This window comes from Nannospalax galili, unplaced genomic scaffold (assembly GCF_000622305.1).
Source record: "Nannospalax galili isolate Female #2095 unplaced genomic scaffold, S.galili_v1.0 scaffold1200, whole genome shotgun sequence".
In the NCBI taxonomy this organism is placed as follows: domain Eukaryota; kingdom Metazoa; phylum Chordata; class Mammalia; order Rodentia; family Spalacidae; genus Nannospalax; species Nannospalax galili.
In genome coordinates, this window is record NW_008347131.1 from 566501 (window position 1) to 590201 (window position 23701).

The 23701-nt window shown below is 43.3% G+C and overlaps 1 protein-coding gene across 2 annotated transcripts in view; it reads left to right on the forward strand.

The window, feature by feature from the left end:
- CUNH11orf49 (chromosome unknown C11orf49 homolog) overlaps positions 1–23701 on the forward strand; it is a 219310-nt gene that overhangs the window by 170821 nt on the left and 24788 nt on the right. For both annotated transcript variants that reach the window (XM_008843563.3, XM_008843561.3), the window contains exon 4: positions 20159–20243. In XM_008843563.3, the coding sequence (XP_008841785.1) occupies positions 20159–20243 (85 nt within the window). The remainder of the gene's footprint in view (positions 1–20158; positions 20244–23701) is intronic.

Here is a 23701-nt window from a genome sequence, read left to right on the forward strand (position 1 = left end):
GGAAGAGAGGAGAGGGAGCAGGAGGAAAAGGAAAATTAGTGACAGTAAATATAGGAGGACTTAGAACTCAGGTCCTTGCACTTTTCATGGACATGGTAGTGCACACCTGTCGTCCCAGGGCTTGAGAGGCAGAGCTAGGAGGATTGCCAAAAGCTTAAGCTCAGCCTGGTCTATACAGCAAGTTCCGGACCTGCCAGAACTACATAATGGTACCTTGTCTCAAAAAATAAATAAAAGGACTCAGGAGAAAATAAGGTTTTTTGTTTGTTTTGGTTTTTTGTTTTATTTTTGGTCTTTTTGAGATAAGGTCTTCCTGTAGCCACAGGTGGCCTGGATTTGCTAATGGAGACCAGGCTGGTCTCAAACTCACAGATATCCTCTTGCCTCTGCCTCCTGAGAGCTGGGATTAAAGGTGTGTGCCACCACGCCCAGCTATGAAAATAAGGTTTTAAAATTTTTATTTATTATCTTTATTTTTATGTGTATGAGTGTATTGTCTGCATGTAGGTAAGTGCACCTGTGTCATGCAATACCCAAAGAGGTCAGAAGAGAGTGTTGAATTCCCCTGGAACTGGAGTTATAGATGGTTGTTAGCCACCATGTGAGTGCTGGGAATTGAACCTGGGTCCTCTGCTAGTGCAGTCAGTGCTCTTAACTGCTGAACCATCTCTCCAGCCCCAGAAGAAAATAAGTTTCATAACCTACTATTTTATAATTACTGATGTTTGGATACTTAATTTTTTGTCATTTCTAATATAACTTATATGAAAATATTTTAAAATATATTTAGATATACATACAGTGGCCTTCCCTGCCTTCTTATATAGTTGAATTTATCTTGGCATCTAAGCATCCTTTATCTAATCATAAATTATTTTACTATAGACCCCATTGAGGTATACTAAATTCACCCAGACTTTATTTCTAGTCTTTTTCCTGCTCCTCTGCTCTGTAATGCTGTTACTGCCTAATTTCTCAGTGCAGTCCCTACACCTGCCTTTCATAGATCTGTTTCCTCTCCTAGGTTACTTTGTTCTGTATTAGGCATTGGGAAATGAAATACCAGTTCTATTAAAACTGTGAGTATAGGGGTTGGAGTGATACCTTAGTAATGTACAAGGACCTGAGTTTAATCCCCACAACCCACATTTTTAAAAAGTCAGATGTGATGGCACACGCATATAATCCCAGTGCTAGGGTGGCAGAAGCAGGCAGATCCTGAAGCTTGCTGGGTAGCCAGCCTAGCCTGCTTAATGAGTTCTAGGCAAGTGAAAGAGTGTATGCCAAAGAAAAAAGGTAGATGATGACTGAGGAACACCACCTGAGGTTGTCCTCTCACATGCCCACACACATGCACATGCACCTGTACGCACATGTGATATATGCACACATACACACTTAAAAATATATGAATGTGATTAAAGGGTATTTTGAAGACTTTGCTTCTGCTCAGCCACACTATCAAGTAGAATACAATTGTCTTAAGGTGTGGGAAAGAAGGAAACACATCCATAAAGATAGCTACAGATTAGAAAAATGAAATCTATGGAGAATATTGTAATTATTTAATTGTATGCCTTGACTTTTTTACTATATAGCCCAGGCTGGCCTCAGACTTGCAGTCCTCCAGCCTCCCTTCCAGGGTTACAGTTGTGAGCCTTGACTTTGATGGGTGTTTTGCTTTCATCTCTACCCTCATTTAAAAGTGGCGTATGACCTTACCATGCCACCTGTGAGCCTGACTGCCACCCTAAGGGAGAGGTGAGGCATATCATAAGATACAAAATCATATAAAAGCATTATAAACAATGGATTATCAGCTTTATTTTTGTTTTGTGGACAAAACAAAGTATAATGAAGGAATTAAATAATATTCGGGTGACTTAGAGTGGGAAGACAGAGCCACTAAGAATGAAGGACACAAAGATTTCTGAAGGAAGCTACAGACTGGAAAATCTCTCTCTCTCTCTCTTTTTTTTCCAGTCTTTTTGAGACAGGGTCTCCCTGTAGCCCCAGCTGTTCTGGAACTCACTATGTAGACCAGGCTGGCCTTGAACTCACAGAGATCTGCCTGCCTCTGCCTCCCAAGTGCTGGGATTAAAGGCATGGGGCACCACACCCGGCCCAACAATCTCTTTAGAAGCTAGAGTTTAGATTTCTCTCTCTCTCTCTCTCTCTCTCTCTCTCTCTCTCTCTCTCTCTCTCTATATATATATATACACACACAAAAACATATATTCCTACTTCCCTTCTTTTCTGACATTCTTTTAAAATAATGATTTATATGCCATAAATCTAAGTATTTTTTCTGAAATTTTTATTCTTCTGATTGCAAGAAAGCCTGTGTCACATATAGTCCCCCAAGTGCCACATTAAGCACCACTGTTAAATTTGCTATATTCCACTCTTTTTCCTATGCAGATTTACATTGTTTTTAAATTTTCTTTGAAAAAATCATACTGTATACAACAATTTTCTTTAATCTCATGAGGTCTAGGGCTATCATTATGGCTCACATGGTAGAGTGCTTGCTTACCAATGCATGAGCCTTAGATCGGATCCCCAGAACCACAGAAACTGGGTGTGGTGGCACATGTCTGTAATCCTAGCACTTGGGAGGTAGAGACAGGAGGAGTAGAAGTTCAAGATCAGGGTCAGTAAGATGGCTCAGTGGGTAAAAGCGCTTGCTGCCAAACCTGACAACCTGAATTGGATCCCCAAGACCCATGTAGTAGAAGAGAACCAACTCCTGCAAGTCTGACCTCCATGCACATGATGTAGTATACATACACATGATATAGTATACTCACATGTGATGAAGTATGTGCACACACGATGTAGTATATGCACACAATGTAGTATATGCACGTGATGTAGTATACACACACATGATGTAGTATACGCACACATGATATAGTATACGCACACACTATGTAGTATATGCACACACGATGTAGTATATGCATGTGATGTTCACAATGTAGTGTATATATATATATATAATGAATGTTTAAAATTTTTTTGTTTTTAATATTTTTATTTAATTTTTATGATTTTCATACAATGCAATTCAATAACATTTAGATCCCCTCCCTTATCTGCACATCCCCTTATTGCCCCCCTGGCTAATTTAATGTACTCTATTTTATATATGTAATAAATCCCATAGATTCTAATTTGTGTCCCCAAATGCCCTTCAGTGTCAATCCATTCACTGGAGCCTGGTTTAACCTACCAAGAGTCCCATGCTAGAAAGAAACTGTCTTTCCCCCTCCCAGCAGCCATCAGTTGCCAAAATTTCCTTAGGTTGGGTTGGGGTTTCTTACCCATTTCCCCATGTCTGTACTGGGATTTTTGTCTGGTTTGAGCTTCCATGGGACACCATTGCTGTGAGTTCATATAAGTAGCTGATCAGCTGTCTGGAAAACTCTTGTTTCCCTATGGTCATCTACCACCTCTGGCTCTTACAGTCTTTCCACCCCCTGTTCCACAATGATCCATGAACTTTGGGAGGTGGAAGTTTGATATAAGTGTCCCATTCAGGGATAAGCACTCTGTAGCCTCTTGTTTTCTGCACATATGGGTTTCTGTGTTAATCACCATCAGAACAAGAAAAAAATCTTACTGGCTATACCTCTGACAGAGGGTTAGTATCTAGACTATACAAAGAACTCAAAAAACTAAGCTGGGTATGGTGGCACACTCCTTTAATTCCAGCACTTGGGAGGCAGAGGTGGGAGGATCTGTAAGTTCAAGGCCAGTCTGGTCTACATAGCAAGTTCCAGGCCAGCTGGGGCTACAGGGAGACCCAAACCAAACCCCCCCCAAAGAACTAAAAAAACTAAACATCAAAAATACCACAAACAACCCAATAAAAAAGTGGGGCAAGGAGCTGAATGGAGTTCTCTAAAAATGTAACCTCATGCATGCTAAGTACATGCTCTGCCACTGAGCTCAACCCCATCTCAAGATATATATTTTTTAAATATTTTATTTATTTTTTTTTATTTTATGTGTATGAGTCTATGGCCTGCATGTAGGTAAGTGCACCCGTGCTGTGCAGTGCCTGCGGAGGACAGAAGAGGCTATTGGATCCCCTGGAACTGGAGTTACAGACAGTTGTTAGCTGCCATGTGGGTGCTGGGATTCAAACCCTGGTCTTCTGCAAGAGCACTCAGTGTTCTTAACTGCTGAGCCATCTCTCCAGCCCCTCAAAATATATATTTTTTAATTGCTCTGTCTATTTCACCTGGGCATAAGTTGAAACTCTTAATAGGAAAAGTGATTGTCACCTTTAACCACCTGGTTAACAGGGGAAGAAGGGTTTGAAGGATAGACAAAATGTTAATGTCAGACTAGGGAGATCACTCAGTCAGTTAAAGCACTTGTTACCATCTATAACTCCAGTTCCAGGGGATCTGGCCCCCTCTTCTGACCTCCATGGGCATTGCACAACATGGGTGCACTTGCACACATGCAGGCAATATGCTCATACACATAAAATAAAAGGCCAGCCTGGTCTACATAGTGAGTTCCAGGACAGCTGGGGCTACAGGGAGACCCTGTCTCAAAAAGACAAAAAAAAAAAAATGTTAAAAAAAATTTTTTTGAAGAAAAAAAAAAAAAATCTAAGCAGGGTTGTGAGTGTTTGTGATCCCAGTGGTAGGGAGAAGGAGACAGGTGGATTCTGGGAGCTGAACAGCCAGCTTAGCCTACTCAGCAAATCCCAGGCATGTGAGAGGGGCTGTCTCAAAACAGAAAGTGGACAGCTCTTAAAGAGAGACACCCAAGGTTGACCTTTAGCCTCCACATGCACACATATGCACACCTACACATAAAAATATTAATGTATGATCACTGTCCTACAAGCAGGGTGGTGACAGCAAAAAAACATTATAAAAATAAAAAAAGAAAAAGAAAAAAAAATTAATGTCTCCACACAAGATAATAGCCAGACCTGGTAACACACATATCTATAATCCTAGCACTTTGGAGGCCAAAGCAGGAGAAATTGTAAGTTTAGGCCTGCCTAGGCTATATAATGAGATCCTGTCTGAAAGAAAAAAAAAAACCTGCAAAACTAGGAAAAACAGCTTAAAATTTTTATTAGTTGGCCAATAGCTCTGTGACCATTGGCCACATACAGAGAATCTACATTAGTTTAGAAGTTTTTTGTTTTTATTTTTGTTTTTCCATTATAAATAGATCCAGAAAATGTAACTGTCATTAGAAAGGAAGTAGATTGGACTTGGAAATTAAACAATAGTTAAAATTTTATTGCAAGATACATGTAACAGGGCTGGGGATGTAGCTCTGTTGGGGGAGAGCTTTCCTCACATGCATAAGCATTGCATCAACTGGACATGGTGGTGCACACCTGTAATCCCAGCACTCAGAAGGTAAAGACAAGAGGATCATCCTTGGCTACATAGTGAGTTTAAAACCAACCTAGGACATATGAGACCCTGTCTCAAAAAAAACAGAACAAAACAAAAAAACCCAAAAACAAAACAAAAGGTATGAGACAAATGTTTTACATGCGTATTCTCATCTATTAGAGCATTCTTCTCTCTCCCTCCCTCCCTTTTTTTCTTCAGATGAAATCATATCCCTAACTCAGTATCTAAAAAAATTAAATGCAGAACCATCCCAATTGAGCACTGGGGCAGGAATTAGAATCCTCCCAACTCTAGCTCCTTCAGTCCTTCAGGCAAGAATGCTCTGAGGCACCTCTCTAGAACTCCCGACTACACGGAGCTAGATAGTAAGATACCTTTCTGTTGTAAAGCCTTCTTAATAGGATAGGATGGGTAGGGATAGGTGCCAAGATATGTTACAGCCTGCAAATGATAAACAGATGGGCTGGCCATAAAAGGCAGTGGAGGATATTGAACTTCTAGCAAGAAAAGAAACACAATGGAGAGAGAGAGAGAGAGAGAGAGAGAGAGAGAGAGAGAGAGTACTCTAGGCAGATTATTGGGGGAAAGAGATATGCAAATTGGGAGCTAGAGAGGTGGCTCAGTAGTTAAGAGCATTGGTTCCTGCAGAGGACCCAGGTTCAGTTCCCAGCACCCATACGGCAGCCAACAACCACCCATAACTACAGTTCCAGTGGATCTGATGCCCTCTCCTGGCCTCCACAGGCATTGTATGCACATGGTGTATTTACATACATGTAAATACACACAGACAATAAAAATAAAAATAAATTTAAAGCTGGGCGTCGTGGCGCACACCTTTAATCCCAGCACTAGGGAGGCAGAGGCAGGCAGATCTCTGTGAGTTCAAGGCCAGCCTGGTCTACATAGTGAGTTCCAGGACAGCTGGGGCTACAGAGAGACCCTGTCTCAAAAAGACCAAAAACAAAACAAAAAAAAATTTAAGAGGGAAAAAAATAATCAAATGGAGTCATTCTCTGATGCCACTGGGGTTTGTTTGTCTGTTTTCATCTTTTTCTTCTCTTTGTGTGCCTGCCAGTCCTAGTGAAAGAAAGGAACAAGGCTCAGAAAGCCTAGCTGATAGTTCATGTCCCCAGATGAGGAGCACTATCATAAGGTTCACATTTTTTTTTTTTTGTCTTTTTGAAGCAGGGTCTGCCTGTAGCCCCAGCTGTCCAGGAACTCACTATGTAGACCAGGCTGGCCTTGAACTCATAGAGATCTGCCTGCCTCTGCCTCCCAAGTGCTGGGACTACAGGCGTGCGCCACCACGCCCGGCAAGGTTCACATTTTTATTTTAAAAAGACACTTGTTTTACAGGCAAGAGATTGTTTACCAGGAAAATAATACTTTAAAAAACAAAGTTGATAGCTTTTAGGGACTCTGCTAACATCAATTTCCTTTCCCATCCAGTCCCAAAAGAATCAGACACTTTTCCCTCTCTAGCTGCCTCTGCTCTGAGCCACACATACACATAATTATAGACTTAGAACATTGCATATGCCCACAAAAGACAGGAAATAGCAGGAAAGACAAAGGTGGGTTCATCTGGAGATCTGTGTGTTCATGCATACCCCGCCCTCTTCCTACTTCCTGTGCTTTCTGATGCTAGGTCTGTTTTTTAGGGAATGAGTAGTCATAAATCCATTTTAGTAGGTGGAAGTTAGTGGATTCTGATGGGAGAGCAGGCTATACTCTTTATAAATATGCCTACATTGCTGGTATTGGCCTTCCCCTATTTGCAGCGCCCATTGAGAACTAGAGAACATAGAGTGTTGCTTTTTATTTTCAGTCAGTCTTGGTTCAGCTGCCCTCAGTGAGTAATCCCACTAGCCACTGCTTCTGTTTATAATTGTTTAGAAAAGAAGGAAAATGCATTTTATGCAAATCAAATACATAATCTGGCTCATTTCTTGTTTATTCTATGGCTGATTTAGACAGTGGAACACTCAGAGAAATAATTTTTATTAGGTTTTGTTCTCTGTGGCTAACTTTCCTAAATTCTCATCAGTTTTGCTGATAGCTTATACAATTCCATCCTGTCAGCTTGATTTTAAAATGGGAAGGAACAAGTAGTTAAATATATGTATGTATATAAATTAAATATACTTTTCTCTTGCTAATGTCTACTCCGATTAAAATTGTAAATACTAGTTTATAATGGTTTTAAATGTTTATCAATTTTGTTATTCCTTCTGTTTTTTTGTTTTGTTTTGTTTTTTTATTTTATGTGTATTTGTGTATTGCCTGCATGTAGGTAAGTGCACCCGTGTTGTGCAAAGCCCGCAGAGGTCAGAAGAGGCTGTTTGATCCCCTGGGACTGGAGTTATAGACAATTGTTAGCTGCCATGTGGGTGCTGGGATTCGAACCCAGGTCTTCTGCAAGAAGAACCAGTGTTCTTAACCACTGAGTCACCTCTCCAGCCCCTTCTCTGTTTTCTTATAGGCATTGGTAGCAAGTCACTTAAAATAGGTAAGATCTGTCAGTTTGTTTGGGGGGACAGCCTAGGCAAAGGATGACAGAAAGATGGAACAGTTAGTGGCAGATTTAAACTTAACAACAGGAGTTGTGGCTAGTATTTACTCAGTTCTCTCATGTGCTTAGCTATTTTTCATCCAAAAAGAAAGAAAAAAAGATTGAGTTCTGAGCAACCTATGGCTAAAACCCAAAAGGGCATCTTAGAGAACAGGCTATGTAGTAGTAGAAAGAGCCCTGCTCTGCAGTGCAAATGCTCAATTTCATCCTGGCTCTCATCCTGCTTACTTAGTCTATAAAATGGGTGGCTGGGACTATAACTTGGTAGTAGAGCATTTGCCTAGCATGTGTAAGGCTGTGGATTCAATCCCTGGCACTGAAAAGGGGGTGGGGATAATCCCATGAGGTTCTTCTAAAAAATTTTTTTCATACATGTACACAGTGTATCTTGGTCATATCCATCCTCTTCTCCTTCCCTCCACTTCCCTCATCCCTTCCAACATAACTCCTATCTCCCTCCCAACTTCAAGTCCTTTTTAAATAATAACCTGCTAAGTCCCAATTAGCGCTGCCTGCCCATACTCAAATATGTGTAGAATCATCCACTGAGCTATCAGCAGCCTACGAATGGTAGCCCCCCGCCAAAGAAAAGTGACTCTCCCTCCCCCAGCAGCCAGTTGCCAATAGCCCCTCAGCTAGGGATGAGGCATCTAGAGCCTCTCCCTTCTATGTGCTGGAATTTTTGTTGTTGTTTTGTTTCGTTTTGTTTTTTGAGATAGGGTCTTCTTAGAGCCCTAGCTGGCCTGGAATTCACAATGTAGATCAGGCTGGCCTTGAGTGCTAGGATTAAAGGCACCTCTTCCAGCTTCTGGGTTGGAATTTTTAACTCTCTTTGTGGAGATCTTTGGAGGTCTCCACAAGGTTCTTACAGGGATCAAAAATGCAGAGCCAGGTGTGGTGGCACATGCCTCACTTGGGAGGTAGAGGCAGGTGGATCTCTGTGAGATAGAGGCTTGCCTAGTCTCCATAGCTAGTTTCAGGCCAGCCAAGGCCTATATAATGAGGTCCAGTCTCAAAAACAACAAAGAAGTGATAATGCATATGAAAATGGTTGGCCTAATTATACAGTCTCTTCAGAGATGAGCCATCAGCACTGTGAATGAGGTGACTGAGGACTGGCACCTGGCTTTGGGTAGCAAGGAAAATGGTGTGCACCTGCCTCAGGCAGGAAGTCTGTTACTCATCAATGAACAACAAAGGCAGATAAAATAATTGTGAGATAAGGAGTGAGGCTGGTCCTGCCCCCACTCGCCTGAGCTGAGGAACTTCCATGAATTGTGCCTTTTATTAGGTAGTACCATACCACCTGTGTGCCCCAGTGCAGGGAGTAACAGGGGGGCAGGTTTTGTTTATTGAATGCTTCCTGTGCCCTATATCAGCTCTCTAATTTACTGCCTCTCTCTTCTTTATAATTTGTCTTTTAATCCTCATTCTCATTCCTAATTGGCTTACTCAGTGTCACTTCACAGTGATAGTGAACAACCAGGATTTGGACCTTAAATTGGCTGATCCAGGAGCCACATTCATTCAGACATACTCCGAGATTAGGGCCAGTGATGTGTAGCCTGCCTTGGTAAAACTGGAGTTTTGAGCCAGGCGTGGTGGCACATGCCTTTAATACCAGCACTTGGGAGGCAGAGGCAGATGGATCATTGTGAGTTCAAGGCCAGACTGGTCTACATAGTGAGTTCCAGGTCAGCTGGGGCTACAGGAAGACCCTGTCTTAAAAAGACCAAAAAAAAATTATTTTTAATTATGTGTATGTGTGTATATGTGTTGGAGGGGTACATGCATGTGAATGCAGGTGCCTACAGAGCCAGAGGCATCAGAGTCCCTAAGGAAAGAGCTGGCGTTAGTGGCAGTTGTGAGCTGCCCAATGTGGTTGCTGGGACTTGAACTTGGGTCATCTGGAAGAATCATGTGCTCTTAACCACTGACACCTCTCCTGCCCCAGATTTCAATTTTTTTTGCGGGGGGGGGGCTCTTTTTGAGGCAGGGTCTCCCTGTAGCCCCAGCTGGCCTGGAACTCACTTTGTAGACCAGGCTGGCCTTGAACTCACAGAGATCTGCCTGCTCTGCCTCCCAAGTGCTGGGATCAAAGACGTGCACTACCACGCCCAGCTAGATTTCAATTTTTTTAAACCCTCGTATACTACAACTTATCTATTTTATGGGTGGGAAAACTGAGGCCTAGAAAAGTATCCAGAGGAATGAGATCAGTTCTTCACAGAACTCAAGGTGTTGCCTCTGCATCATATGTCTCTGACACAGAATAGACTTTCTCCTCCCTACAACAATATGAAAGCCCTCATTATGGCCATAAAATCCCACACAAGGAAATTTTAAAACACTGCCTCTTTTTCAAACACTGAGTGAGTTGTTCCAGATATGTCACCACCAGGACAGGGCTTTCCTCTCACCTTTAGTCATCATGAGGAGTGACTAAGTTCACGCTCCACATTAGCTCTTTGCCAGTTGAACCATTTCTGCTTCCTTAAGAGCAAGAGTTTGTTGCAGCCCTCAGTAGCACCTCCTTGGTCCTGGAGGCTCGGAGTGTTCCATCTTGGTTCTGTGGTCAACTCTGTATGATTTCAACATAAAGCATGAACTGAGCTACATGAGCTTGTAGGTGTGTCATGCATGCTAGGCTGTATAACTGCCTTCCATGGGCTGCTGGACCCTTTGGGAACTTATGATGCCAAGATCTTGCTCCACATATTACTGTCTAAGACTACCTCCCATTTCCTCAATAAATGGGTGAGATTGCCAGTGTAGCCATCTCCATCGCTACTAGCAGCTCTCCTTCCTCCTGATGTTGCCACTCTCTGCCACGATGGCATATACCTCCCACTTCAGGTTTATGTGGCTGGTGGTATTTCCTGTCATCCAAGCCTTCTCAGACAGTAGCTTCCCCTATAACAACGCCTTGCTGTGGTCCTTCAGTTCTCAACTGTTCCATCAGAGGGTCAAGGGTCTGACCCAATGTAGGGAATTCTTATCATAGCAGACCAGGCCTCTAGTTTAGGCCCCCAGTAGTGGCTAGGGACCACGATGGTTAACTCACAGACCTGACCAAACTGCCAGAATGTGTCATGTATGATTGGAAATGCCCACATTTCTTTACATCTGTATCTGGAGTTCAGTTGTTTTTGTTCATTCTAGACATTGCCATGACAGTGTTACCTTGTCTGATCTAATTCTTTGCCTAGAATTCTACTAGCCAAACAGAAATAGGCTAGCTGTATTTCTCATTTGGTGCTGGGCCTAGTCATAATTGTTAGGGTTCCAAATAGCAGCTTCCCCCCTCCCCAACAGGGACCTACAGACTCTGCTGAGAAGCAGCCTGCCTTTCCTTTGACCTCCAAAGATAAGCAGATTCTACCTGATAACCAAAGATTTTAGAAGCTGTTTTTCTCTCATCTTAAGAGGGAAAAAGTAAATCCTTCCACACCCTAATACTACCTGCTACCCCGTCCCTGACTTCTCTCCCAAACATTCCCCCTTCCACACCCTAAAGCCCCCATATATAAAGTCCCAGCTCACAACCCGTGGGTGGACATCTTTCCTGGACATCTTTCCCTTCCTAACCCCCTTCCCCCTTCTCCCTTCCCCCTTCCCTTCCCTTCCCATCTTTCCCTCCGCTGACATCTTTCCCTTCCCGAGGGAAAGGTGCCCCGTGTGAAATAAATCCTTCCCAGAGGGAAAGGTGCCCCATGCGAAATAAATCTGTATCCCGCTGAGAATTCCATCTGTGCCTTGGTGCCTCCTCCATCTGCTCGTGCTCTCCACCACCCGCTCGCTCTCTACCTATCAATAATAAAATATAAAACTTAAAGAGTTTGGCTTCCAGCCCCTGCTTGAACACACTAAATAGATGCTCTGGGGAGTAATGACTTGAAAGGTTGGTGTTAATAATGGCCCAAGCACTTTACCCCACAGGTGTCACTGGAAACCATTGCTCCTCATTCTTTTAGTAGGGTCATTTCCCTTTCAGTAAACTAATTATCATTTCCCTCCATTTATAATATAAAACAGCAGTGCTGCCAAAGATAAAATTTAAGAACATGAACTGCTCTTCTGGGCTTTGCTTGACAGCTACATAGCCCTTAGGATGTTAGCAATCTTCCTGTGACTGTGGTACCAAGGGCTTCATGGAGAGTGAAGCTCTCAGATGTCTTGCCTCCCTCCCCCCCCCCACTCTCTCTCTCACTTCAATTTCTCTCCTCTACAGAGCATCACTGAGAAGTATTTACTCAGCTGTGGCTTGGTAACAAAGCCTCTATACCCTAGGGATGGGAAGGGTGGTGTGGTCATGCCCTGAACTATCCATGGCCTTCCGAGCATCTCTTGGCAGAGTAGCCTGGCCAAGGGTGTCATTTAGAATGAGTCTTCACAACCCCTGCATAAAGGCACATAAAAACAATTGTAACTGAAAACTGAAGAGTCCACTCATGGGCTGTGGTGTTCTCTGGCCTCTGTGGTAGTTTTTATTGAAATCATGTAGCCAGACAACTTGAGGTCGTCCAGTCCTCTGTGTTTCCCGTGGCTTGGTGGCATTTCATTATCTCCAGCCCTCATCCAGCACTAGCTCCTGCAGCTGACACACAGGCAACTCACAAATGAGTTCAGACTGAACTCTATTGTGTCCTCACACTTTGAGGCTAAAAATCTTTGATTCAGGGCAGGCTTTCTCTGAGTAAGAGACAAAGATATGCCCCAAATCCTTCCATCTGGCACTCCTGCTGGTCTGTAGTGGTAGCATTCTGGCCCTGGCACAGGCACCATTTCCCAGGCCTCTGAGTCTACAACCACAGTTCTTGTGAGCAAATGTGGACACACATGGTGGTCTGCAAAGAGGATGTCGAAATGACTAAGCTGCCCCCACAGAGCTTCAGAAGCAGGAATTTCCACAGAAAAAGACAGACCAGATGTAGAAAAGCCATCTTGCTTTTCCTACAACTGAGAACAAGTTAGCTCTTGACTATATTATCAATCATTTCTGACTAGATTAATTTTCTTGGTTAAAATAATCTCGTCTGTCAATCTCTAGAATTAGGGTAGAGATAACCAACGAGAACATTTTGAATCTGCATGCTGCTTGTCTTGAAAGCAGTAGTAGTCACCCTGAAGTTGTACCAATGGTGAAATGTGTTTCTATGAAGTGAACTCTGGTTTTCACAGTAAAAGTGGTAGTTTATTCCTATGAATATATTCAAGCTGACTGAACTGCGCACTTGAGAAGGTTCTAGGACGCCACCAATCCTTGTACTCTGGCACACCTGCCATCATTTGCTGTATTTGCTAAGAGTCCTAGTGTACACCAAACAGGATATTTGCCATTTTCAGCTCTTTACAGCTCCCGGCTTTCCTCAAATACCCTGTGCTGGATAGCTTTAGTGTCAACTTGACACACCTGGGTTGAGGGAGCCTCAATTGGGGAATCGCCTCTATTGGACTGGCCTGTGGCCATGTCTGAAGGGCATCTTCTTGATGAGTGATGTGGGAGGGCCCAGCCCACTGTGGGTGGTGCCACCCCTGGGCAGGTGACCCTATGTTGCATAAGAAAGCAGGCTGAGCAGGGGCCAGGGGAGCAAGCCAGTAAGCAGCATCCCTCCATGGCCTGTGCTCCAGCTCCTGCCTCCAGGTTCCTGCCCTGAGTTCCTTCCTTGGGCTCCCTGATGAATTACAAACTGGGAGATATAAGCTGAATAAACCCTTTCCTCCCCAAGTTGGTAGTGGTCAGAATATTTTGTCACAGCAATGAAGAAACAAACTAGGACATACCCCTTTGCAGGAACACCTCCTGTGCTTGGAGATCCCCCAGCTCTGTGTTCATAGTGTCTTAGTTTTGTTTCTGTTACTGTAATAAAAGTGCCATGGCAAAAGCAACTTAAAGGAGAAAGGGTTTATGTCAGACTACAATGTCAGACTTTGTGCTGAGTGCTTTAGTTCAGCCTAAATTTCAGGACTTTGAGTTTAAATCAGTTAATTTAAAACTACTACTATTAATTGGTCATTTTGCTAATTTTTCTGATAAAGGATCTTTTATATATAAATGACATCTGACTTTTTTTTTTTTTAACAACAGTCCCATTAGTAGGTACTATGGTTATATGCACATTTTTAAGACAAGGAAACTGAGGTTCAGAGAAGTTGAATAACTTGTATGCTGGTGGTAAATAATGGAGCCAGGTTTTGATACTGGGTCATCTGACTACAAAGTCTGAGCTCGGTACTAACACCCTACCTGACTATTGTGCCCTGTTGAGTGTGGCCTGCCCAAAGGGACTCTGTATATTTAATTTAGATATAGTCTGTCAGTCACTTGGCATCAACAATCCTATCAGAAGTAAAGGCTGTCACAAACCAATTGGATCTCCCTGCTAGGGTGGAGCTCTAAGGACCTTTGGAGCCAAATAGGCTTGAGCCTGAAACTCTACACCAGCTGTTTTCTTGAGAAAGTAACTGGCCTCTAAGAGCCAGAGTTTCTTCATTTCTGAAATAGTCATAGCAAATACTAACAGAACACTTAGGATGGGCCAGACTCTGGTCTAAGTATTTAACATTAACTCAACTCTATGATGCTTATACAAACATTGTATACATGGGAAAACTGAGACATGGGGTTATTAGTTAGGCAAGTATTTTGAAGTCTATGACAAAGCTGGGATTTGGACCCAGGCACTCTATAATGTTTGAGCTACAGCATTGTGCTGTCTCTAGACGTGACAGGATCAAGGTAGAAAGCCTCCCTGGTCCTGGGCCAGGTACCCTGTTGGTGAGACTATTAGATTTCGAAGACTGTTCAAGAGTTCCTACCACCCACACAAAGAGGAGCACCAATTTGTGGAGAGGGTTCTGATTTTGATCTTATACGAAAGCTTTCTTATGTCTTTTCCTTTGAACTTTGAGGACCTGATGGCTGAGCTTTCCTAATTATGGGGGGGAATTCCTTTAGAGAAGCATCTGTTTCTACACACCATACCACTTACCTACCCTGCACCTGCATGATGCTGGCATGTGGGCGGAGTGAGCTGTGGTGCAGCACAGGTGTACCGCTTGCTGTAGGCCTCCTTGCTGACCCAGCTCAGCCCAGCTAGCTCCAGCTGCTAAGGGGAACGTCAATATTTCCTGTTTACAGTAATTAGAACCTTTCAGCCTCAGTTTCTTACATGAAAAATTCTGATTCATAAGGATTGTGTCCTTGATCCAGTTCACCTGGAGCTAGTTAACTGCTGCAGTTTATTTGGGGAGGGAAACAATCCTAAGTCTTCCCACATCTGGTGGAAAAGATCAAGGTGCTGAAGTGTTAGCAGGCAAGCTCTGGAGCTACCACTGGTATCTGAATTCCAGTTCTACCTTTGTGTGTACACAATCTGAATTTGTGTGTCTGTGAAGTGGGGATAAAAATAGGATCAGGGCCAGCAAAATGTCTCAGAGGGTACAGGCACTTGCCATTAGTCTGGCAACCTGAGTTCAATGTCCTTGTAAGGGTGGAAGGATAGAACCTGTGCCATAGAGTTGTCCTCTAATTTCTGCCTTGGCATGCATACCCTTATTATTATTATTATTATTATTATTATTATTATTATTACTATTACTATTATTATTTTTGGTCTTTTTTGAAACAGGTCTCCCTGTAGCTCCAGCTGGCCTGAAACTCACTATGTAGACCAGGCTGTCCTGGAACTCACAGAAATCTGCCTGCCTCTGCCTCCCAAGTGCTGAGACTATAGGCATGAGCCACCATGCCCAGCTTCCACCCTTATTATTTTTATATCATGTGTCTGGGTGTTTTTCCTGCATGTATATAAGTGCATCTGTGTTGTGCAAGGCCCTCGGATGTCAGAAGGAAAGCGTCAGAGCCCTTGGAACTGGAGTTAAGGATGGTTGTTAGACACCATGTGGGTACTGGAAACTGAATCCTGGTCCTCTGCAAGAGCAGCCCTCTTAACCTCTGAGCTACCTCTCCAGTTCCAGTAATTTTTTTAAAAACGCATTAGCCAGTGAATATTAGCCAGTGGCTCATGCCTGTGATTGCAGCACTCAGGAAACAGAGGTAAAATGATGGCTGTAAGTTCAAGGCAAGCCTGGGCTAAGAATGTGAACTTGCCTCCAAAACACATGCAAACAAGCCAATCCCAGCACTCAGGAGGCAGAACCAAGTGGATCTCTGTGAGTTCAAAGCCAGCCTGATCTACAAAGCAAGTTCCAGGCCAGCTGGGGCTACAGGGAAACCCTGTTTCAAAAACAAAACAACCAAAAAAGCAAACAAAGGGGCTTGAGAGATGATGGCTCGTTGGTTAAGAACAGCTGCTACTCTTGCAGAGGACTCAGGTTCTGTTCCCACCACCCATGGTGGTGGGCTCACAACCATCTGTAACTCCAGTTACAGGGATCTGATGCCCTCTTCTGGCCTCTGGGGGGCGGGCGCACACACACACACACACACACACACACACACACAAATGATAATGAAATTTTAAAAGGAAAAAAAATTAAACAAAAGGTGAAAATCAAATAAGATAATATACACAAACCCCAAGAAGAGTAGAGCCTGGTATGTGCTCAAAACACCAGCAGGTCTTTTCTTTGCGCCCCTCTTGTGCGCACACACACACATACACACACTTTTTTTTCCTTCCCAGTTTGGGATCTTCCCTTTGCTACACTCTGGGTTCTGCCCCCCCCCCATGATCATAAGTTATTAAGTCTTCTGAGCTTCCATGCACTTATCTGTGAGATGGAACTAGGAATAATGGAATCTCCTTCATAAGGTTGCTGTGAAGGTTAAGTGCACTAATTCAAGCTCTGAGCACAAAGCCCAAAACCTATTCACTCTCATTCCTGTTAGCCTGGAGCACAAAAGGCTGCTTGGAAGCCCTTTGGAATCTTGGAGAAAGTGCTAAGAGCCAAAGAGCAAGTGTGCCCAGTGGCACCTTTGGGAGATAACAAATAAATGCACAAGTGAGCTAGCGAGTGTAAGCCTGGAGAGCCCAGCTCTGTGGCTTGTGCATCACTGCATCACTGCAATGCTGTGCCTGGAAGGCACAAGGCACTGTGGATGTCAAATGAATAGCTAGAAGAGTGGAAATGAATTTGCCCAGGCAGCCTGACAGAGAATGTCCAAGACTGAACACTTAGGAGACCAAAGCATTCAAATGCAGCAAGTGAAGAAACCACCTCCCTGTTCTCCTCTCCTGTCTTTAACACCCAGGAATTAAAAACAAAACCAAAACAGCTCCAATTGTTTGATGTTACTAAGATCCAGACATTCTGCTAAGTACTTTATAGATAGCATCTCTTTTTACTTCAATCCTGAAAAGTAAGCATTATCACCCCCATTTTACAGCAGAGAAGCTAAAATGGCAAGAGATTAAGTTTGCCCAAGGTTACATACATGAATTGCAGAGGCAGGATTTGAAGCCTAGCCAGTGGGGCAGAGAAGGATTTTAGAACCAGTCTTTTCACTTGCCATGCCCCATCCCATAGGCACAGGATGGCTCTCCCTTGGCCTTGATATTATCTGGCCACTGCTCTGATGGAATCAGAGCTGCTCTCTCACAATTAAAATCCATTTGCTTTCATTTTCATGAGTCTCTTGTATGATGACCTTCTTCACTCAAGATTTGGGAGAGTCAAATTCCAGAAGTGGTGTGCCGGATTTATTACAGTGTTAATAGTCCTAAGAACTTTCTATTGCATCAGAGAGGAAAAAAGTGATTTTTGTAAATTATTCTCCCCCTCTTGGAAAGCGAGTACTTGAAATACATGAATGTGTCAGAACCACATCTAGAACCTAAAAGGGAACTGGGGAGACAACTGTCAGTAAAGTGCTTGTCTCACATGCATGAGGACCTGAGTTCAATCCCTAGAACCCATGTAATTAAAAGAAAAAGAAAAATGCTAAGAGTAGTGCATGACATTCATCTCAGCACTGGGGAGGCAGAAGCAGGAGGAACTTTAGGGTTTACTGACCAGCCTAATCAGTGAGCTCCAGGTCAACCAATTAGTGACTCCATCAAAAAAACAAGTTTGAAACCAGGCATGCTGGTGCGTGCGTTTAGTCCCAGCACTTGGGAGGCATAGACAGGTAGTCTACCTAGTAAGTTCTAGGACAGCTGAGGCTACAGGGAGACCCTGTCTCAAAAAAGACCAAGAACAAAAAAACAAGATTGATGGCATCTAAGGAACTATAACCAAGGTGGTTCTATAGCCTATACACACAGAAAGAGAGAGTGCTTAGTGGTAGATTACTTGTGTAGTGTGTGTTTGTCTCCCAGCATCACAAAAACAAAAAGAACCTTAAAAGGGGCCTAGGCTCTGGAACCAGGAGGCTGAGTGATTGAGTGATTCCCTGCAGTCTTTAGCAGATGTGGTGATTAAATTATATGGGAATTATGTACCTCCTCTCTCTCCTTCCCTCTTCTCTCATTTTCTTCTGCCTTTTCTCTTCCCAAAGTTTTTTTCCAGGTAATTTGGGGGATAAATATTAATTTCTCCGTAACATTCTGACCCATCCCCAATAATGGTGTCAGATACATCCACCAAAGTTTAACATAGGAAAATACTTAATGATCAAAGACAGAGCTTTCTTTTATTTACTCCCTGTCAGAGAACACTCCTCTTCCATACAGAGAGTTATAGAGTAAGAATAAAGTGGACAGCCTTTAGATTCAGTGTCTTTTCTCCCTTTCCTCCATCTCTCCTGCCCTTCACCCTAAGTCAGTGAGCAGCTATCATTCCTGTCCTTGAAGAACAAGACCTCCTGCCAGGCTGTGCTAGGTCAGGCAAGTGCGGAGAAGAGAGTGCATAGCCCACTATGGCCAAGACCAAGGCTGCAAAAGCCATCTCGATTCCTTGACCTATATTGACATTGTGCCTGTTTCTTTGATGTCCCTGCCTTTGGCACTGTGGTTAGCTTAATTCTCTGCCCCCACCTTAAAGTGAGCTTTGATGAAAAAAATGGTAGAAGTCCAGGCCTGACCCTCTGGAGATTTGGGGGTTTTTGTCTTGGAAAAGCATCAACCAAACTAGCAGGGGCAGGAGATCTGGATTCCTGTGGCTTGGGCTAACTTAGATCCAAAGAAACCAAGTGCCTATGATCATCATCTTCACTCCCCAGTGTAGCCATGCCCTCTGGATTCCCTTCCCCTACTCATCCTCCTCCCACTGGAGATGGCCAAGGGTGGGTTTCTCTTGCTTGACCATGAGCATGTCCTTCCATATTTAAAAGGCTTTGGGAATTCTTGCAAATTGCTGCTGCCTGACTGATCCAGAACATTTTAGCTATTGCACAGGCCATAACAAAACAACTTTTAAGCATCAGTGTATTTCTTCTCCGTTGGGATACCATAAACCCCTCTGAGATTTGCCTCTTTGGCAAACCTGGACTTTGGCAAACCATAAACCCCTCTGAGATTTGCCTCTTTGGCAAACCTGGACTTCAGAGCTCTTGGCTTCTCTCTCCCACAGTTCTGCTTCTGTAGCTCAGGAGTTACATGGTTGCCTTGATTATATATCTTTTTAAATATTTTACTTATCATTTTTATTTTATGTGAATGAGTGTATTACTTACATGTAGGTATGTGCACCCGTGGCTTATGTTAATCATATATCTTGGACCTTTATCTTGGCTTCCTTCAATAGGATGACCAGATTTCTGTGCAGGCATCCAAAAGAAGTCAGCTGCTGCAGTCCTGGTTGGCAGAATAATAAGGTCTGTGTGTCTCTGTGCTGTGCCTTCTTCCCCATGCATACAGCACTGTTGGCCTTGGTGCTGCTTGCAGATATTTGTGAATGGTCTCAGGGCATGCAGTGGTAAATATTGCTATGCCAGAGACTTCCAACAAACTTAACTAAATTTGGCATGACTCATTCACCTAGATTTTTAGAATCAGGGAAAGCTAGGCTAAGAAGGCTGATGAAGGTACTCTCGTTTCCTCTCTTCACCTGACCAGTTCTAAAACCAGTGACGCCCCTTTGGTCAAAATGCTGTAACTGGTGTCTCCACCCAGGAAAGGCTTTGTAGGGGCATCAGTCTTAAAATCTCATCCCTTTACACTGATTCACCTTTCAAAAAGCCATTCTAACAAGACTAGATCTGAAATCCATGAAAAGCCCAAAGAGAGGGCAGTGACTTGACCTGTAGAGTCCTAACTTGCTCCTTTCCATTGTACTGCAGATTTGCTGACCGTGAGGGAGTATCACTGTCTGCTGCAGTTACTGTGCCCGGATTTCCCGCTGGAGCTCACTCAGAAAGCAGCCAGGTATGTCTCAAACTAGCTCTTTTTTTTTTCACTGAGTGCCAGAGCTTCTCAGAGAAACCTAAACAATACACATGGGGAGAAAAGCACTGCAGAGAAGCTAGCCTCCAGAGAGGGATCTAATGGGAGTCTGCCTCAAAATACAACACTTCCTATTTCCTAAGAGAAATCCAGTGATCCTTTGCGGTTTCCTTGAGGAGCCTCAGGATCTGAAGACATTCTGAGGGTAGTGAGATGAAGACACAGGGACACATATGCACACATACACACACATACACACACACACACACACACACATATACACACACACAAGGATGTTCTGAGGAAAGCAGAGCAGGAGTGGGCAATGACTTGTAATGAAGAAGGTTGAAGGTGGGGAGTGGAAATGTATGGAGAGGATAAAACGTGAATTGAGGGAAGGGAAGATAGTTTCATGTGTGCTAAAAGAAGGCTTCCAAGATTAGCCCAGACTCCATCTTGAGGGAGAGAGTTAGGAGTCCCCGATTTCTGTGTTTGGTTTCCCCACCACTCACATTTTTTTTTTTTTGGTCTTTTTGGGGCAGGGTCACCCTGTGACCATAGCTGGCCTGAAACTCACTATTATAGACCAGTCTGGCCTCCATCTCACAGAGATCTACCTGCTTCTGCCTACAGAGCGCTGAGATTAAAAGAGTGCACCACCACGCCTGGTCTACCATTCACATTTTTTAACTAAATGACATAGTTGAACTGTACCTAAGTTAACTCTGAGCTAGGATTAAAAATTCAAGCAGAGCAAAAGATCTTGTTTTCTGAAAAGCACCCAGTTTCTAGAATAAGTCAGACTGAAAGCATTTACTTTCACTGTTCCACTTAAATTTGCTTATTTCAACTATCTAAATCCTCATGAAATGGTTGTTTCCCACCTTACTGAAGAGGAAACTGAAACACAAAGACGTTAACCGTGTTGCCCAAATTTACAGACTGCTTCTATGTAGCAGAGGTATGAGTTGGACCCAAGTCAGCCTCAGTGCAGAGACTTCACTCTTAGCCTCCTCATGTTCCTCCTCTGTGTGGGGCATAAGTTCTCCCTGGAGGGTTAGCCTCCTAAATCCAAAGGGACATTGGCTCTGCTGCCCTAAAAATACCTTGCTCCTGAAAGAAGCCAGCTCACTGTCTCCACCTTGAAAGATGGGAAGTTCAGTGGTACTAGCAGCAGGTGTCAGCATCCCCAGAGGCAAGATATAGTGTAGTTCATAGTTCATGAGTTAATTTTGCTGGTAATATGCAAAACTTATTTATTATTAATCACATATCCAAAATTTGTAGGTTTTTTCCCCTTCTTTTTTTGTATATGTGTATGTATGTCTTAGTGTATACCACATGCATATATGTGCCCACAGAGGTCAGAAAAGGGTGTGTGGAGCTGGTGTTACCACATGGGTGCTGGGAGCCAACCTCTAGTCTAGTAGGAAAGGAAGCAGGCTTAGCCACTAAGCCATCTCTGCAGCGCTGGTTCTCTCCATACATGTGTGCTGAATGAAGGTATGCACGACGAACGGAGGACTGAATATTCCTGGTCTGGCATTTTTCATGGTTCTAATCATCTATGAGTGTAAGTAACAGTAAAACAAGAGTCACACTTCTTATATTTAGTTATTTCATTTGCTTACTTGTCAAATATTTCTTTTTTGATAATTTTTTGCCAGGTACAATTCACATACCATATACTTCTCTCACTCAGTGTGTGGTTCTGTGGCTTTCAGTATATTTCCAGAGCCATGCATTCATTACACAGTCCATTTTAGAACATTTTCCTTACCCTCAAAAGAAACCGCACACTCTAGCTATTGCACTTAATGCCTCATCCTCCCCAGCCCTAGGTAACCACTAATCTACCTATTGTCTCTATAGATTTACCTAGTCTAGGCATTTCAAATAAGTGAAATTGGCCAGAGGTGATGGTACACACCTGTAATCCTAGCACTTGAAGGCTGAGGCAGATGGATAATTGTGAGTTCAAGGCCAGCCTGAACTACATAGTGAAACCTTGTCTTAAAAAAAAATAATAAAACATTGCAAATAAATGAAATTATACAAGGTCTGAACCTAAGGGCTTTATTGCACTTAGCACAGAGACTTTGAGGCTAATCCATGTTGGAGAATGTGTCAGTGCTTTGTTTCATCAAATATTTCTTTTTCATTCATTTTTGTCTTTTTATTACATTTATTTATTTTGTAGGGGGTAAGAGGCATTCACGCCATGGCATACATATGGAAGTCAGAGGACAACTTGTAAAAAGTTCTGCCTTTGTACCATGTGGGTCCTGGGGATCAAACTCAGGTCATCAGGCCTGGTAGCAGCTGCATTTACCTGATGAGCCATCTCACTGTCCTTCTTTTATAAATTTTTATTGCATTTATTTTGTGTGTGTGTGTGTGTGTGTGTGTGTGTGTGCGCGCGCGCACGCGTTTGCATGTGTCCCATAGCATGGGGGTGGAGGTAGAGGTATGCATGCATTTATGTGTACCACGTGCATGCCCACAGAGGTCAGACAAGGCATCAGATCCCCTGGAACTCCTGTTCCAGGCAGTTCTGAGCTGCTATGTGAGTACTGGGAACCAAACCTAGTTATATTAGTCACTGTTCTGTTGCTGTGATAGAAACACTGACCAAAGCAATTTATAGAAGGAAGAGTTTGAGTTTACAGTTCCAGGGGAATTACAGTCCGTCATGGCAGGGAGGCATGGTGGCTGGAGGTGGCTGGAGCAGGAGCAGTAGAAGCAAAGCTCTCACATCATCACCAGACACAGGAAGCAAAGAGGGCGACTGGAGATCTGGCATCTGGCAAGGCTTAAGAACTCTCTAAGCCCATCTTCAGGATAGCCACACCTTCTAAAACCTCCAAAACAGTGCCATCATCTGGGGACAAAATGTCCAAACACTTGAAGCCTATGGGGGACATTTCCATTCAAATCACCACATTCCACCCCCTGGCCCCCTAGGCTCATGATCATATAAAATGCAAAATGCATTTAGTCCAACTTGTTATCAATCTCAGTACTATTCAAACGTCCACAGTCCACAGGTAAATATCTTACTATAAATTCAAAAGACAAATTACATACTCCCAACATACAGTGGAACTGAATACACATTACCATTCCAAAAGGAAGGAATGGAGGCATAGTATGGAAATATTGGACCAAAACAAGACAGAGAACCAGCAGGGCAAACACCAAATCCAGTAGCTCCACATCCAACTTCTGGGACTTTACTTCCAAAGGGCTTAGATGGCTCAGCCTCTCTAGCTTTGCTGTGTGCAACACACATCTCTGTCTTGTGCTGGTACCACTCCCTGTATGCATGTCTTCTTGGCAAATGCCTCACAGCTCTGACATCACGAACTTCTTGGGGTCTCCATTGCCAACCAGGCTTCACCTTCACAGCTTCATGCAATGGCCTATCAGGGCCTTCTCTA